Below are 17794 nucleotides of genomic sequence, written 5' to 3'. Positions count from 1 at the left end.
ACACTTGGCATTGTCAGTCTTTTTCATGTTAGTCATTTTGGTAGACGTGTACTGGTATCTTATTGTGATTTTAATTTGCATTTTTTCTGATGAGTCACAATATATTCTTTACTTTTAAAAAAAACCACACACAAGAACCCAAAATACTGACCATGGCAATCTGCAGAGGTGTGATGACTTATTGTTTTGTTATTGTCTGCTTTTTGGTTTGTGGTCTTGGTCTTTCTTTTGCTAAACTGTTTTGCTTTTTTTTTTTTTAAGTGCTTATTTAATTAAAAAAACCTCCACCAACTTGTTCTTATAAATAATAAGGTATATTGACCACAACACTAATATTACAAGTCATCAGAAATATTTATTGAGCACCTGCTGTATACTCAGCACTGTGGGAGGGGCTCTGAAGGGCACAGAGCAGTATAGGACGTATTCCCTCCCCTTGAGAGGTTTACAGTCGAGGTGGAGACAGAAGAGACAGGACATCTGGGAACCAGGAGAAAACAGTCCAGGCCAGGATGTTACAGGAGCTGGAAGGTGTCTGGGGTCAGACCCACCACGTGGCTCAGTGCCAGGAAAGACGATGACTCACAGCTCCCAGACCCACATTTGCCCACTTAGCACATCCTATCCACAGCCTCTGCTCCCACCATCTGACTCCTTCAGCTGTTATTCAAAGTGCAATGAAATGGGGGAAGGGGTGGGGCCAATGGAAAAAGTCCTTGGATGAGTTCCAGGGGCTGGTGTCACACTGTCCCTCCTGGAAAAATCTGCTCCTCACCCACCTACCCCTAACACAGAGAGATCCCCATTCAAGGAGGCCTGTCTGACCACCCAGGACCCCTACCCCAAGAGCTAAGAGGAGGGGGCGGTCGCTGCTTGAGGTAGAATTGGGGAACCCTATGCCTAGCATGTCCCTTCCCCTTCCAGTCCACTGAGCTGGGGGTTAGGGCCCCCCCCAGAGCTGCCACCCAGGGCTGAGAAGATACTAAACGGAAAGGGCATGGAGGAAGGGAGAGGAGCAGAGAGGGGCTGAGAGCCCAGCTGGGGAAGAGGGGCCTCTGGGGCTCCTGGAAAAATGCAGGGAACAGGGAAGCCAAATATGAGACTGGCTGCCCTGAAGACAGGGGTGGGGGGAGTGGGGAGGTGGGGGTGGTTTGCTACGGGCCCCTACCTTCCCCATGCCTTCACAAGACAGAGGTGGGAATCAAGGGCCAGGAGCGTGTCCAATCCCCCAGCCCCATTTCCAGGCTGTGCCCACTTCAGGATCACCCTGCCCAACCTTAGAGAGGGCAAGGGGAACCCAAAGTTTTGATGATGCCTCCAACTCTGTTGGGCCCCCTTCAAAGTGCTATCTATTTACTTCTCAGATTATAAGGAATTCAGGACTGAGAATGCAGGAAAGGCTGGGGGGGTGGGGGGCGGGACTTCATAACACCCATCAGATGGCAGCCAGGGAGAGAGCCAGGCCCCTCCAGAGAGTGCCACCCAGAGAATGGGGGTCACGTCAGCCTCAGAGGAGCAAGGACGAGGAAAGCAAAGGATGAAGAGGGTTTAAATAATGGTTTATATAATAAAAATACCTAGCACTCTAATAAGCCTATTTTTTCTGCTAATTTTTTTTTTTAAATAATTCTAATGCCAGAGGCTGGGGGCGTGGGAAGGGTAACAGTAAGCAGGGTATGTACATGAGGAGGCGTTTAAATTAAAACACAAATAATAATTAAGACGCACAAACTGAAGGACCAAGGCAAAAGGTACAGAAGAGGCCCACAGTGGTCCCCTTGTTTCCACGAGGACGTGCTTCCAGCAGCGGGGTTAGGGCTTCCTCTTGGAGCAGATCAGCCTGCGTTTGGAGTGGTAGAAATCTGGGGGGAGAGAACAGACGTCAGCCAGGCCAGGAGGAAGAGGGCCCAGCAGAGCCACCCGCCCATTGCAAACTGCAGAGGGACCCTCCCCAGGGCCAGAGGGACACAAGCCAAGTACGGGGAAGAACTCTGGAAACTTCTAGACCATCTCCCAGAGGGCTACATACATACAGAACATCCCCCCATGCTTCACAAATGTGATCAATAACAGACCTTCCATCCATGGGCCCGCTTTAAGCCAAGCTGCCCAAATGCAGTGGCCGCTAACCCTAGGTGGCTGTTTAAATTAACTAACATTAAACTAAAAGAAAAATTCAGTCCCTCATGACAAGCACTCAGCAGCGATATGTGGCCAGTGGTACTGGGCATCTGCTTCTTTGTAGAGCCTGATCTGTCAGAGAGCACTGCTCTGGAGATTCCATTATTTGATCCAGGAAAAGTGTTCTGAATGATGCCTGAGCCATATAAAGGTTAGTTATTATTATTATTGTTGTTAGTTTTGACCCAGGTGCAAATTTGCTGTGGGATTCTTGGCTGTACTGCTCCAAGCTTCTGTTTCCTCACCTATAAAATGAGGATAACACTGGTACGGTGCTCGGAGGATTAAATGAAATGCTTCCAGAAAGACTTTGGTTGGGACTTCCCTGGTGGTCCAGTGGCTAAGACTCCTTGCTCTCAATGGAGGTGGCCCGGGTTCTATCCCTGCTCAGGGAATTAAGGTCCCACAAGCCGTACAGCCAAAATAATAACAGTAATACATTTGTAAAGTAAAAAATAAAAAGACATTGGCCGAAGGCCTGGCATAGTTAAGTGTTCAACTGCCAGCCTCACTTATTCCATTTTCCTCAAGCACCTGCTGTGAGTCACACACCATCCAAGGTGCTGAGGACTCAGTTATGAACAAGAGAGATACAGATTTCTTTCTTGTGGAGATAGGATCCTATTTGGGGAGATGGACCATATCAAAATACGGAAGTAACTGTTGATAGTTTAAAAACTGCCAAAAAGAGAAAAATAGGCTGGGAAGTGCAGATGAAGGTGTGTATATATGAAGGGGAAGGCGAGTTAAGTTTGGTTAAGGCAGCCAGGAAATGATCATTCATTTTCTCTCCATGCCAAATTCAGTGTGGGACCTTAGGCAAATCATTCTACCTCTCTGAGTCCTGTTTCTTTGCCTGTAAAAGGATGCCAAGAATGTCCTATGGTATTAGATCACTATAAGAACTAAAAGAAATCTAGACACTTATCAAAGGGCCTGGCACACAGTCAATGTTCTAAATAAATGTCAGCTAATTGGTCTTGGTAGTAGACTTGCTATGTGACCTCAGGCAAGCCACTTCCCCTCTCTGGGCCTGTTTCCCCGCTCAGAGAGATGAGTAAGCTGGGCCAGATAGGTGAGCCCTTGCACCGTGAGTTCTGGGAGTCCTCACCTGTCATGCTGGTCTGCCGCCGTTTCCGGCCCTGGGAGGGGCCAGGCCCACCGGGAGTCCCCTCGGGCCGCTCAGGGGAGCGAGTCACGAGGGTGCAGGACAGCGACAGGTCCAAGTGGTCCTCCTGAGACATGCCCTGCAGCAGGGCGGACGAGGGGCTCGGCCGCTTGCCCCCTCCCAGGTCATCTCGGGGCCCCACGGGCAGGTAGAGCTTGGGCAGGCCGAGGCCCCTCACGCGTTCCCAGGCGAAGTCCCCTTCCAGTGGCGTCTCGGTGACAAAGTCGAAGTTCCACCGCTCTCGGGCCTCCTGCACGCAGCTGGCCATGAGGGCGTCGCAGTCCTGGCGCAGCTGCTCGCTGTCCACTGGACCAAAGAGGCAGCGGCAGGCCTTGCTGCTGCGGGGGATTTGATGCGCGTTCCTGGACGGCTCGGACATGGCACCTGTGGCTGGAACACAAGGGAGACCCGGGGCACGTAAGTGAGACACTCGGGAGGTCGGACGCTCCCTCTCTGGGCTACTGCGTAACCTCAGGCGCGGCCTCCTCACTGGCAAGTGAGGCGAGAGGGACTCTCGGGTTCCTTCCGGCTGATTTCCCCCACCTTCCTCCCACAGTCTCCCCCGACTGCCACCCACAGAGAGGGAGTGAGGGGCAGAGTCAGTGCGCCTGACACCCCCAGGTCACTGGGGGAGTGGGCAGCTGAAGGGCAAGTTTATGTCAACAAAGGCAAGTTTATTGCAATAGCAGGGATCAGGGTCCTGTTTACCACCAGGTGTTATCAGCTAAAACCAATTTGTTTTTCCCCCCTGAGGTGTCCCTCGTGGGTGTGAATGCCCCAGATATGTGTGAATTGTCAGAGTCCAGCAGTTTCCTAACTCCAGGCCTGGCCGGGGAGGTCAATCCCCAAGTAAATGGACACCTCCTCAAGCCTCTCAAATCCATCTAGATGCTCGTGTGGAATAATCCTCCTCAGTTAGTTAAAACTACCCTGGACTTTGGGGTTAAAAAGCACCTGGGTTCTAGTCCTTGCTCTGCCACTTCCTACCTCAACTTTCAAAGAATCACTTCAAGTCCCCCCGGCCTCAGTTTCTTCATCTGTGAAATGGGACTGCATACATGCCTAAAGAGCAGGGCTGCAGATGCAGGCTCAAGGAAATGATTGGTGGGCCCCGCCAGGCAAGGCAGATGGAGCAGAGTTGAACGGCTGTGTCTTGGTGGTTAAAGGTGAGGGCTCTGGAACCAGGCCATTTGGGTTGGAAGCCAGGCTCTGCTGGGCAACCTTCAACAAGTAGCTTAACTTCTCTGGGTTCTGTTTTCCTCACCTATAAGATGGAGATGTCCATGTGTAGAGCTGTTTCTTGTGTATGTTGGATGAGGGTGTTTGCTATGACTAGTGCATTCCCTTGGCAAAACTCTGTTAGCCTTTGCCCTGCTTCACTTTGTACTCCAAGGTCAAACTTGCCTGTAACTCCAGGTATCTCCTGACTTCCTACTTTTACATTCCAGTCCCCTATGATGAAAGGGACATCTATTTTTGGTGTCAGTTCTAGAAAGTGAAGTCACTCAGTCGTGTCCAACTCTTTGTAACCCCATGGACGGTAGCCTACCAGGCTCCTCTGTCCATAGGATTTTCCAGGCAGGAGTACTGGAGTGGGTTGCCATTTCCTTCTCCAAGAGATCTTCTCGACCCAGGGATCAAACCCAGGTCTCCTACATTGTAGGTCAGTTCTAGAAGGAGATAACCATAGCGAATGTCTCAGAGGACAGATGTGAGGATTAGCTAAGCGGTTGTAGATAACGCCCTCAGAGCAGTACCAAGTATAGAGAAAGTGTTTGGAAAATATTATTTCGCTCTGCCTTTAGTTCTGGCTGACTCCTCCCCATCACTCCACCTGGGCCACCGCCTCCTTCAGACAGCAGCTGACAGGTGTTGTGGGCTGAGGGCCTTTCCCAAGGATGTCATCAGGCAGGCAGCCTGGGGGTAAGGAGGAGCTAGGCAGGGCAGGGAGGAGCAATGATTTCTCCCAGGCTGAGCCACATCCTGCCAGGCACGTCAGGTGACCTGAAGTCTAGACAATCTGGAAGCCCCTGCCCCATTCTGCCTGCATCCAAGGAACCCGTTTTGCAGGCAAAGAAAATTAAAGGCACCGGTCTACCTGGTTCCTCACCTCCCACTTTAAGAGAGGGAAAACCGAGGGTGAGCTTGCCCATGACGGGGTGCTGGCACCTCCCTGCCCTGCTCTGGCTTGACTCCAGGGCTGAGCGCCTGCACGACTTTAACAGGGACTGGGTTTTCCTGGGGACAAGTCCTGATCTGCAGGCTCTGAGGGTGAAACCCTGCTGAGAGTCCTCCTGGGGCAGGAAGCCCTCGATCCACACCACATCTACCTGTCCCCACTCCACGTCTCACAGTGAGTCAAGTCAGTCCACAACTCCCAAGTCTCAGCAGACAGGGCAGGGGAGGCACTAGATGACCTCAGACCACGTTTAAAGGGCAGGAGTTTTAAGACTTGCTCCGAACCCACAGGGTTAAACAGATCAATAGTGTCTATTCAAGCTGCCACATAGAAAGGGGTGACATAGCCCAGTGGACAAAGCCCACGAATAACCTTTGCTCACTCTCTTCAGGGCTAAGGATTGAGATTTATCTATATATTTTAATGTGCCAACGGCTGTTGTAAAAAAGTTTACGGATATTAATTTTCAAAAGAAATGGGTATATCTCTCTTTTACAGAAGAGGTAACCAAGGCTCAGAGAAGTTAAGTAACCTTCCCAAGGTCACACAGCTCACCAGTGGCACAGCCAGGATTTGAATGCCCTGGGTTCTGCATTCTGGTATCGAACCCTACTCCTTCTCTAATTTTGAGGTTTCTTCACCAGAGAGACCCATCAGAACCACTTGAGGAGCTTTTTCAAAATGTAGATTTGACAGGCCCCTTCTTCCCCAGATCGATTCAATTCAAGGGCCTGACAGTTCTCCAGATGGGCACGCTTGGGGTGCCAGCCAAGAGGGGACACACAGAATGGCTTGAATAGACACTACAGATCTCAGGGCTTCATTGGCAAGAAGAGGAACCCTGCTAGGGTTTTATCAGGCCTTGGACTTCAGCCATATTTTCATTCCCAAATAAACAGTAAGCATTCAGTAAACACTGCAGATCCGATGGGGGCACTCCTTTTAAGAGAGGAGTGGGCAAAGACCTCAGCGTCAGTAGTGGAGTAGATTGCATTGGGAAGCAAAGGCCGGTGAAGCCTCATTCCGCGGGAAGGCGGGTTAGAGATTAGCGATATGGCCAGAAGAGGGCGCCGGTCTCCAGGAAATCACGCGAGGAGGGGGAGCTGCGTGGGCAAAGCCTGGGAGGCCGGCAGCCAGCTGTGATGAGTCAGTTTCCCGCAAAGCGCTCCCCGCCCGCCAAAACTTCGCTTCCACTCCCGCTGCACGTCACCCTGGGGTGGGGAGGGGGAGTGGGAGGGGGCTCGGGGGCCGCGAACACGTCACGCTGAGCCAGTCAGCCTTCCGCAACGCCCGCCACTATTGGGAAACAGCGCGCTCTCGCGCCGCCTCTTGTGAAACACACGCGCGCACGCGCGTACACACACACACACGCACACACACAGCACGCACGCACAGGCGCGCCGAGATCTGGTCCCTCCACCTTATCTCCACGCCCAAAGCAAGGGATGAGTCAGATCCCTGAAAAATAAAAATAGACGGGAGCAACGAAAACAAAACCGCTCTTAAGTCCTCCCCGAAACGCAACGTGGAGGAAGGGGAAGGAGGGAGGGAGCTGCCCGGGCGCCCTAAAGCACCAAACCCAGTTCTACGATTCTTGTCCCTACGGGGAGAGCAAGTGTCCCCCGAGGGCCCCAGACCAGGCGGACGCACTACAGTCCACGCTGGACGGTGGCGTCCGAAGGGCGAATCGCCCTCCTGCTCTGCTCAGCCCTGTCGCCCTTGGAGAGGGAATTCCGGACTGGATTGGGGCCGCCTGGAGCGCCCGAAAGCAGGTGACGGAGGCCCGGAGCAGCGACGCACCCCGAAGCCCTATCCCTCAAACACAGGACCTCTCCTTCTCTTCCCCCACCTCCCCCGTCGGGGGCTGGGTGCCCCCACCGCGCCGCAGAGCACAGCTCGGCTCCGGACGGCGAGTCCGTCCGGCCGACCCAAGGGCAGGCTGGGCCGGGGTTCTCCCGGCAGCGGTGGGAGAGAGGTAGGTTCGGCTTCGGGGCTTCCCTAACTGACAGGCTGCGCAAGCCCACCCAGCGCCCGGCCGCGGCTCCGGGTCCCAGAGGGCGCGCCTCGGGGCGGGGACCGGACACCCGGTCTTGGACCTCCCGGTGTCTCGGTTTCCCTGGGAACACTCTGTGCCAGCCAAATAGGTCACTGTGCTGAGGGTGGCGGCGTGGGGGGACAGAGACCGTGGAGAGAGGCAGGCAAGGCACTTGTGGCGGAGCCACAGTCTCCCAGTCCTGGCGGAGTTCTGATGTCACCCGTCTCGTTCCCCGGGGTCTTCTTGTCACCGTGAGTCACCTCCCAGCTTTCTTTCAAGGAACGTGTCCCGACATGTTCCCAAGGGCCCAGGACACAGCCGGCGCTGACCTCAGCAGCACTGGGGACTCCGACCTCGGTTCTGGGCCGGGACGGCACCGATCGGATCTGAGAACCGCTCGGGAATGAATCCCAAATGAACCTGTTCGACTGGGCTTTCCCCGCCGTTCCCGGAGCCCTGCGCGGACCGGGCTTCGTCCCCACGCAGCGAGCGCGCCGAGCCGGGGTCCCCGGGCGCACCCTCGGCCCGCCGGAGTTTCCAGGGCAGGGATCGCACAGGGGAGATCCCTGGTACTTGGGCGCCTTCTCGGCGCCCGGAGCCTCCGACGCATCCCGGGCCCTGTGCCCACAGGCGCATTCGCAGCCCTTGGTGTGCCCCAAACCGAGACCCGCGCGCAGGGCCCCGCGCGCCATTCACCTGTGAACACAGGCAGGACACACGCGCCCCCGGGACACACACCCCCGAGGGGCACGGACAAACACGCGGACTCGCTGGGCTCGGCTCGGGAGCCTCAGTTCGAGATCCGCTCTGGCCCGCCCCGGCTCCCTCACCTCTTCTGGGGGTCTCAGGACGTCTCCGTGAATCAGCGCGCAGCGCCGGGTCTCCCAAGCACAGTCTCCAGCCGCTGCTCACACCTCAGCTGGCGCCGCCGGGCGCCGGGCGCCGGGCTTATAAAGCGGGTGGAGGCGGGCCCGGCCGCTCCGCCCACAGCGGCGCTTCTCCCCCGGCGGGTCCCTGGAGACTCTGCTGCCAACCTCACTGGCTGCAGGAGGGCACTTCCCTCCTTCCCACTCTCCGCGCCTGGCTTTGTGCACTTGACATATTTCCGCACGAACTGAGTCCCAGTTCTATTTGGGTTTTTTCCCCCAGTGCGGGGGGTGGGGGTGGGGAGGGCGACTTGGCCCTGCGATGGGAGGGCGGCGCTATTGGGACCCGACGGACTAGCCCCCGCTCTGACCCACCACCGACTGGCTCTGGGCAAGGATTTACCCCGAGCGGCTGAATAAACCACGAGGAGTGACATTAATAAAGAAAAAAAAAAATCCTTAAATAATTTTTTTTTAAAAGAACACTCCACTTTGTAATTCCCAGAAAAGTCCCACTGTACCACCATGGGTCCCTCACTACACCACCTCTCCCCATCACGGGAGGCACCCAGAGACCCCAACAAAGCATTCTTGGAGGCCAGAACGGATTCAATTCCTTTATTTCACAGAAGAGGATTCAATTCCCCGTATTTCACAGAAGAGGAAACCCACAGAACTAAAGACCGAAGCCCACAGAACTAAAGGGGTGAGAAGTTATTTGTCAAATGCTCCAGGGAAGGACGGAATTGGGGACCCTGCTAAGAAAGGGCTAACCTGGTCTCCAGGGGAACTGGGACACTGAGATAAGCTTCCCACCTCCTCCTCCTCACTGCCTATATCCACCTCCCATCCCACCTTAGCAGAAGAAAGCTCTGTGATTGCTGTGGATTTGCAGGCTGGGAAGGGGCGAAGGATTGGGTGGGTGCCGATCGGTGCCGTCCAGGCCCAGAACCGAGGTCGGAGTCCCCAGTTATCTCCTGGGTAATCCCCACCCACCACATACACTGCTGGAAACGGAGGCTCAGAGCTCAGAGGCCTGACTCAGGGTATACAGCACATCAATGGCGATGGTTAGAACACAGACCTTTTGCTTCTCATCCAGAGCTCTCTGCTTATTGCCCTGTTTCAGCAGCTTTAGAATGCAAGACATGCCCAGCACCCATCATTTCCAGGCAATACACTGAGGTGACACTGATGAAGGCAATTCTAGAAAGGCCAACCAGTGCTTCCAAAAGAAGCAAAAGCAAGTGAGGTGCCCTGCTGCTCCCCATCCCCACTTGTACCCCACCTTTGCTTCCTTCCTTCATCTGAAACATTTTTTATTTCTGCTTGTAAGAAAATTGCAGACAACAGAGTGTTAATCTGAACAGAAATCGACTAAAACATAGAATGCAGGCTGAAAGCAGCTCCAATTACTGACATCTAGGGCTGTTCGGCGTCTGGAAATCTCTGCCCAGACATGCCCAGTCTTCTTCCCCCAAAGCAGCTGACCTCAGGGAGGACAGTCCTGCTTCTCCTCTACTGCTGGGACAGGAGCCCGGGGAGGGGTGGGAGGACCCTTTACCAGACCCCCTTGCCTGCCTGATATTGGAGACAGGCCAGAATTGTAGGTGGAAGAACCTCAAACAGGCCAAAACGCCAGGACCAGCCCTCTCCTCTCCCAGTTCCACCCTCCCTACCTCCAACACACCCGTACCCACACCACCCAAAGGCTGGGCTGTCAAATGTCCAGCACAGGACGGGCATATCCTCCTACTGTCTCGAATCCCCTTGGCTTTCAGACATTGTAAATAGACTTGACATTGTCTATCTGTTTACTTTGGGGAAAAAAATTTAATGACTGCTTGTATTGAATTAGTTAAAGTTTTAGAGTTCTGAGCTTCACAATGAAATAATTTTTTGTTGTTTTTTTGGGAAGTGATTTTTTTTTTTTTATAATTTTTAACTCACCACCATCACCACAACAGAACTCAACAAATATTTATTAAGCACCTACTGGTGTTTAGTACTGTCCAGCACTTTAAAAAAAAAAAGTTTCCAAGCATTCACTTGAATGTGTAGCCAGGTTTGCTCTTAAGAGAGGGCTTCTGCCCTAAAGAGGCAAAGAAGCAGGTAGATAAAAGCCACACTCAAGATCCAAGTCCCAAAATACACACACACACACACACACAGGCATGCAGGTACACGGTAGATCCCAGACCAGTCCCAAGGGGTCTGTGGTAAATCACATATTCTGTTCAGAGAAATGCAGACCAAGGTCTCTCCGGGGTTTCTCGGGGTCTCCTCTTGTCTAAAACCCCACTCTTGTCTAAAAGTAGGCAGCCCCAAGGACAAAACAGCCACCATCTTCTTCTGTGCCAGGGCTCAACATGTCAGGACATGTTCCTGAAGGCCTGAATGCTAATCGGGCCTGCAGCCCAATGCCCAGGCCTGCTCCCAAGGAAGCAGATGGCTTAGAGATGTAAAGAGCTTCAGCCTGAAGAACGAGAGGACCCAGATTAGCCCCATCCAGGAGGGAAGTGATGATGGAAAGGAAAGTTAGAAAAGCTCTAGCCCGAAGAAGGAGGATGTGAGGAAAGCTCAATGGTGGCCACGGGAGCTACCCAGGAAGGGAGGGGAAGTGTTAGGAACAATGTCACTATTTCTCAGAAAAGGCCTGGGGAGTCCCTAACAGGGGCAGAGAGCTTTCAGAGGAATTCACCTCCACACAGGCTCCCAAGAAGTGAGACCCCAGAGAAAAGGCAGAACAGAGACATTATTATATTATTGAGCAGAAGTCCCACTTGCTTTTTTTTTTTTTTTTTTTTTAAGAATAAGATTGGGAGCTCCTGCCACCCCACCTCCTGACCTTCCAGGGGCTTTACTCAGCCAGTACAAACATCAGGACTGAACATACGGTGAGGCAGAGGAATTTGTGACAGAATTCATGCCACACAAATACTTCCAGCTTCCCTAAGCTAAAGATTTCATCTTATCTAAGTCTGAAATTTCACCATTAGAAATTCATTTCTTTGGCATTAAGTTCTGCTCATCATTAAATAAAATCATATAAGCAAAATGCTTAGCATAGTGCCTGGCACATAGAAATCGGTGGGAATATTGAATGTGCAAGTCCTGCAGAGGGTTCTGGGTGGCATAGCACAGTATGAATGAGTTGATCAGATCATTTAGGGACTAGAAGGTGGTGAGGAAATGCTGTGAACACAGGCCACCTGAGGAATGAAGTGCCTTTGTACATATTGTTCACTCTTCCCGGAATGAGTGTCCCTGACCAGTATGCCCCACCTCCACTTCTTTCTCCACCTACTGAACTCCTATGGATCCTTCATGACCCAACCTACATGACCCCTTGGGGTAAGACTTTCTTTCTCTGGCTCCCATAGTTCCTGGTAAGTAGTCCACTCCACTGTGCTTTGCTGGTTTGTCTGGTTCATGTGCCTACTGCCTCCTCTGAGCTGGGAATCTAGAGGGGATGAGCCTACATTTTATTCATCTTTGTACCCTCAAGGCCAGGCCGCCTCAACCACAGCGCAGTGAATATTTATGGAAGAGCTATTTTTGGCCTGCCCTCTGAGGTTATGCTTCAGTGCTACAGCTTCTGAGCCCTCTCTTTTATTTCATTCATCTATTTACTCATTTATTCATTAAAAATAGTATAATCAATACTCACTGCTCAACTCATGGATTAGAGTATTGTAAATTGCTATTAATACCTTCCTGTGACTTCCTCTCCTGTGCGGACCCCTCTCCCGCCAAAGTAAACACTATCTTGAATTTTATGTTGAACTGTCCTTTGTTTTCAATAATTTTATTACATGTGACTGGAATAGTAATGCTCTTCCATTTTTCTATGGAAAAACTGTAATTTAGGCAGGGTAATGTGACTAGTTCTAGCCAATGAGATGTGAACCTAAGTGACATGTGTATCTTTAGAGCTGAGGTCAAGTGAAATTTTCCAACCTTTCTGTCCTCCATGGCTGTGGCAAAAGTGAGGTCTCATGTCCCAGAGGGTGCCATCTCAGTATGGTAGATCCTCCATCAGTCTAAGTTCCTAAGTGGCTGGCTGTGTGGGGCCAAGCACTCCACCGGCTTGTGTAAGATATGTATGTGACTGGACTTTCCAAGTTAAGAATCCACCTTGCCATGCAAGGGGTGTGGGCTGATCCCTGGTCAGGGAGCTAAGATCCCACACGCCGTGGAACAACTAAGCCCGTGCACCAGAACTAGCGAGTACCTGCGTCTCAATGAAAGAGCCCACGTGACGCAATGAAGATTCCGCGTGCAGCAACTAAGACCCAGTGCAGCCAAATAAATACATACATATTTTTAAAGATATGTATGTGAGGAAGACACAATCCATTGTTATATGGAATCACTGAAATGTGAAGCAGCATAACATACCTATGATTTATCCATGTGATAAATCCATCCATCATGATTTATGATTTATGGGTGGTTGTGGCTGTGCAAGTCTGTGGCACACAAACTATAGCTCTGGTTATTCACACTCTTTTGCAGTTGAATCTGACTTTATGACTCTTTCAGCAGAATGGGTTATTCTGTGCCTATTCTAGGCCTAAGCCTCAAGAAGGTCCAGCAACTTCTGCTTTTGCTTTCTTGGGGACATTGAGACTCCACCTGAGAAGTCTGATTACTCTGAGACCACCAGGCTGAGAAAAGTCACGTGGAGGCCACATGCAAGATAAGAAGGCTACTTCCACACACACAATAGCTCCAGCTGATCTCCTAGCTGTCAGCCAGCATCCACATGCCAACCACATGAGTGGACCATCTTAAAAGTTGATCTTTAGGGCTTCCGTGGTGGCTCAGGGGTCAAGAATCCGCCTGCCAATTCAAGGGACATGGGTTCAAATCCCCGGTCCAGGAAGATCCCACATAACACAGAGCAACTAAGCTTGTACACCTGTGCTCCAGAGCCCGGGAGCTGCAGCTACTGAGCCAATGTGTCGCAACTACTGAAGCCAGCAAGCCCTGGAGCCTGTGCTCTGCAACAAGAGAAGCCACTGCAGTGAGAAGCCCACGCACTGCAATGAAGAAGAGCCCCTGATCGTTGCAACTACAGAAAAGCCCACACAGTATCAAAGACCCAGTACAGCCAAAATAAATATTAATTAAAACATCGATTTTTCATCCTCAGTTAATCCTCCCCAAGTTGAAGTCACATGGAGTAGAGACAAGCCATCCCCAATGAGCCCCTGCCTAAATTGTAGAACTGTGAGCAAATCAATGATTATGGTTGCCACTATGTTTTAACATGGCCTGTTATTCAGCAATATGTTATTAAAACAGGGCTCAATCATTTTCACTGTTATTTCACGTCCAGTGATCCCCATCTCCTTGTCAACAGGCACTTTGGTTGTTTCCAATTTTGTGTTATTATGCATAGGGCTGCTATAATTATTCCTATCCATGTCTTTGGGCCACATGTGCAAGTTATTCTTGGATATACACCCAGGAGTAGAATTGCCCCCACAATCTTCCTGTCAGGAGAAAAAATGATTAATGTAGCACCTGCATTTGGCGTTTGGACCTATCTGTATCTTTCAAGATTCCTGGAAAAAGTCTAAAGCACTGAACACATGTTTGGGATTATCACAGCTTGCATTTTTGTGGAAGAATAAAAAAGGAATCCAAAGGAATGAAGCACTAATGCTGGAATTTCAGATACTGGACACCTGTCAATAAACATTTGGTGGCAAGAGGAACTACCCATAGACGCTGAGTTCAGTGCTCAGAGGTGGGCTTTAAAGCCATTAGGACATCCCTCTTCCAGATCCTTTAGCCCAGAATAGCTTTCTGAATGATCCCCCAAACATAGGAATTGGGCATTCTTTCGTGTTTTCTTTCCTAACAAATTATTTTCAAGCCCCTCCCAAGAAAAAGCCCAAGCACACATCCAAGTTCTGAGGACTTGGGTTTGGGTCCTCCAACTGCATAGTCAGATCTAATATCTGACCCCTCACCATCCCCACCTTCCCCCACTTTCCATCCAGGATATGTGCTTTAGACTCATGTTACAGATGGGGAAATGGAGGGCCCAAGAAGTGCTGGCTTGGCTGAGATGACACAGGCAGATATTCCAGGGCTCTGGTTGTGGGCCCTCCCTCTCTGCTCCCCGCTCCTATCAGCTGTCTGTCCTTATCTTTGCTCCCCTAGGATGGCGCTGAGTGTTGCACATAGCCAAAATGCTACCAGGGCCACTGTGGAATGTAACAGCTGCAAACCCAATCCCTATATGCTGGTGGCCCCAAGTTCAGAGCTAAGGGGAGATGATGCCTCCCTCTCCCCACCCTCAGTGGTTTTTAACAACCCTGCACCTGCTGTGAGGGATGATGACCTAAGTCTCCTTTTGTGTACAAGCAAATGGCTCAGTGCTGGACTGAGGAAGAAAAGTGGGAGTGTGTGTTAGGATGACCCTGTACTGTGCTGTGCCTAGTTGCTCAATCGCGGCAGATTCTGCAACCCCATGGACTGTAGCCCGCCAGGCTCCTCTGTCCATGGGACTCCCCAGGCAAAACACTGGAGTGGGTTGCCATGCCCTCCTCCAGGGGATCTTCCTGACCCAGGAATCGAACCGGGGTCTCCTGTATTGCAGGCAGATTCTTTACCAGCTGAGCTACCAGGGAAGCCCAGGGTGACACTAGCCATTGTAATAAATGAACTCTCAAATTCCAGTGACAAGCCAATAGTTTATGTCTCGCTCACATAATGAATCCGGCTGAGGTGCTCTGGTTGGCAAGGAGCTGACCTCCAGGCGTGATGATGGTTCACGGACTCAGGCCCGTTCCATCCCGCAGCTCCACCATGCCCGAGGGCATCAGGATCTCTGCTTCCAAGCTGGAGGAAGAAGGAAGAACATGAAGAAGGTACATGCCTTTCTTCACACCTGGTGCAGAAGTATCACCCATCGTTTCCTACCCACACTGCATTGGTAAGAACTTGTCATGTGGTCCCACTGAGATGCAAGGGTCTGTGCAGTCCCTGGGGGAGGGCACAGATCTCTGATGACCTGCTAACCATCTCTGCCACAGCAGAGGAGCAAGGCAGATCAGTACCCCTTCCTCTTCCCACTCCCTTCCCGCAAGAGAGTTTTTTCCTGCTGAGTTTCTGGACCTGACCACAAGGAGAACAGGAACACCTCTGAGCTACATGACCTTGAACCTCAAATCTTCACCTATAAAATGTGTACTTTTTAAAAAATTTTATTTTTTAACTTGGCCTTGCCACGAGGCACATGGGATCTCAGTTCCCCAACCAGGAATCAAATGCCCTGCATTTCAATGCCTCAACCACCGGACCTTCAGGGAAGTTCGAAAATGGGTACTTTCATATCCATGATCTTACAACCTTTGTGAGAGGTTGAAAAAAAGGTTGGGGGGGGTAGACATGATGCTCCTCATTTCCCAGAGGAAGAAACCAAGACACAAAGAGACAGTGTGACTTGTATAAAGTCACACAGCAGGACCCAATTTCCCCCTTCTGGTACACAGATTTGGTTTGTTTTGTTTTGACTAGACAACATCAAAGTCTGCTGAGAAATCACTGGATTGAAATGCAGGAAAATTCCCTACTCAGCAAATTCATCTGAAAATCTCCGGGGGACCTAAGAGGATTACTGAGAAAAAGCCTTTTACTGCCTGAAATGCAGGTAGTTTTTAAAAAAACATTTATTTATTTGGCTGCATCAGGTCTTGGTTGTGGCTCGTGGGAACTCTGCTGCAGCAGAAAGCCTTCCCTAACTGAGGTGCACAGGCTTAGTTTCCCTGTGGCATGTGGGATCTCTGTTCCCCAAGCAGGGATCGAACCAGCATCCGCTGCACTGGGAGGCAAATTCTTAACTGCTGGACCACCAGGGAAGTCCCTGTGGGTAGTCCGCGATGGGGACCCAGCCTGGACCTGGTAGGGAGAGGGGGCCTGCTGTGGTGGGACTTAAGGGAAGGCCTGCTCCTCCTTCATCACTTTGCAGATACCCGAACTCCATCCTTCAGACCATCCTCCCTCCAGCTCAGGGATTCTCAACATAGGGAATGCGAGAAAAGGGAACCCCCTTTTGAAAAATGTTCACATCCTACAAGTACATGGAATCGCTCTCGAAGACATAAGAAATGATGAGAGTGACTGCCTCCGGGGAGAGAGGCAGGTTTGCTGCATCACCTACCTCCGTGGGCACCATTAGCACCATCTGAGTCTGTGTGGACAGCGTCCCCTGGAGTTGTGCTGTGTACAACCCTGAATGCAAAATAGGCTTATTCTTCATCATATATTCTTAATAGCTAACTCTATTTAAAATAATAATTAAACACAATTAAAAACCTATTTCCAGGACTTCCCTGGTGGTCCAGTGGTTAAGAATCAACCTTCAAAAGTTAGGGCAAAGATTCCAATCTCTGGTAAGGAACTAAGACCCCACTTACCAAAGCCTGTACATGCAGAAACTAAGACCTCCTTGTAGCCAAAAATAAATAAGTAAATATTCTTTTAAAAACTTATTTCCAATTTCTGGCCCCCTTTCTGAACCTACTGAATTAAAATTGTGTGAGGGTCAACCAGCTACACACGGATACAGGGGTTTGAAAAACCTCCCCAGTAGCTGAAACCTCCCAGCCCTCCAGCCTCACAGCTTTGGGAACCCTGATTTAGTCTATCCATGCACAAGGGCCCCTTTCTTACCTCTAGAAGTTCTCTGCAGAACTTCCATCTCAGTTGAGAAGCAGAGAACTGGGAATAGTGTCTGTCACTAAGTGGGGATGGGGGGAAAGGCTGAAGGGGCAGGTGGGGTGAGAGCTCAAGGCTTAGTGAGCAGGCCAGCTTTGCCCCCGAGGGCAGTCGGGTCCCCCAAACGCCTGCAGCTCCGAAGCACTCCGGCTATTCCCGCCCCACCCCCACCCCAGTGTATCGCATCAGCATCTTTGGCCGGCACGGCCCCGGCTCGGCCTTGCCCGGGCTTGCCTTTTGTTGCATCATCCGCTGGCCTTGCCGGCTGCCAGGGGAGCAAGCCGCCCACTCACCGCTGGATAAAACCAGCTAATTATATCACCGGGAGACCCAAGGGGGGAGCACGTGGGTATTTTCAGCTGACCCAGCCTGTTTCTACTTGCTCTGCATGATTGTTCTTCTTTCAAAATAATAATAACAACTACCAACCAGGAAAAAAAAATCGCCTGGGGCTGTGGAGCGTGCTCCTGAAGCTACAGCAAGGGTCCACCTGCTGCTCCAGGAGAGACCTTCTCAGCACTCAGCTCAGAAAAGGACAATCGAGTCTCTTGATTCTCAAATCAGGATTCAACAGACAAACAGCTCTAAGAACAGGATACACTGGAATCAGCAGAATCAGGAAGACAAAT

At 51.2% G+C, this 17794-nt stretch overlaps 1 protein-coding gene and 1 long non-coding RNA gene across 2 annotated transcripts; both read right to left on the bottom strand.

Moving 5' to 3' along the window:
• Nucleotides 1-335: 335 nt before the first annotated feature.
• On the bottom strand, nt 336-8537 carry CDKN1A (cyclin dependent kinase inhibitor 1A). Its single transcript, XM_043907314.1, has 3 exons — nt 8394-8537; nt 3293-3739; nt 336-1862 (listed from the first exon to the last, which is right to left on the bottom strand). Exons 2-3 carry the CDS (start codon nt 3726-3728, stop codon nt 1813-1815), a joined length of 486 nt encoding a protein of 161 aa, XP_043763249.1. The 5' UTR covers nt 3729-3739; nt 8394-8537; the 3' UTR covers nt 336-1812.
• A 6582-nt stretch (nt 8538-15119) lies between these two features.
• LOC122697732 lies at nt 15120-17452 on the bottom strand. The gene is made up of 2 exons (XR_006342159.1): nt 17121-17452; nt 15120-15287 (listed from the first exon to the last, which is right to left on the bottom strand). It is a non-coding gene; the product is annotated as an uncharacterized LOC122697732 (long non-coding RNA).
• Between the last annotated feature and the right edge of the window lie 342 nt (nt 17453-17794).

The sequence above is a fragment of the Cervus elaphus genome, chromosome 7, assembly GCF_910594005.1.
Source record: "Cervus elaphus chromosome 7, mCerEla1.1, whole genome shotgun sequence".
Lineage (NCBI taxonomy): Eukaryota > Metazoa > Chordata > Mammalia > Artiodactyla > Cervidae > Cervus > Cervus elaphus.
The sequence above is the reverse complement of the archived record's forward strand: the minus strand, read 5'-3'. Positions and strand labels throughout refer to the sequence as shown.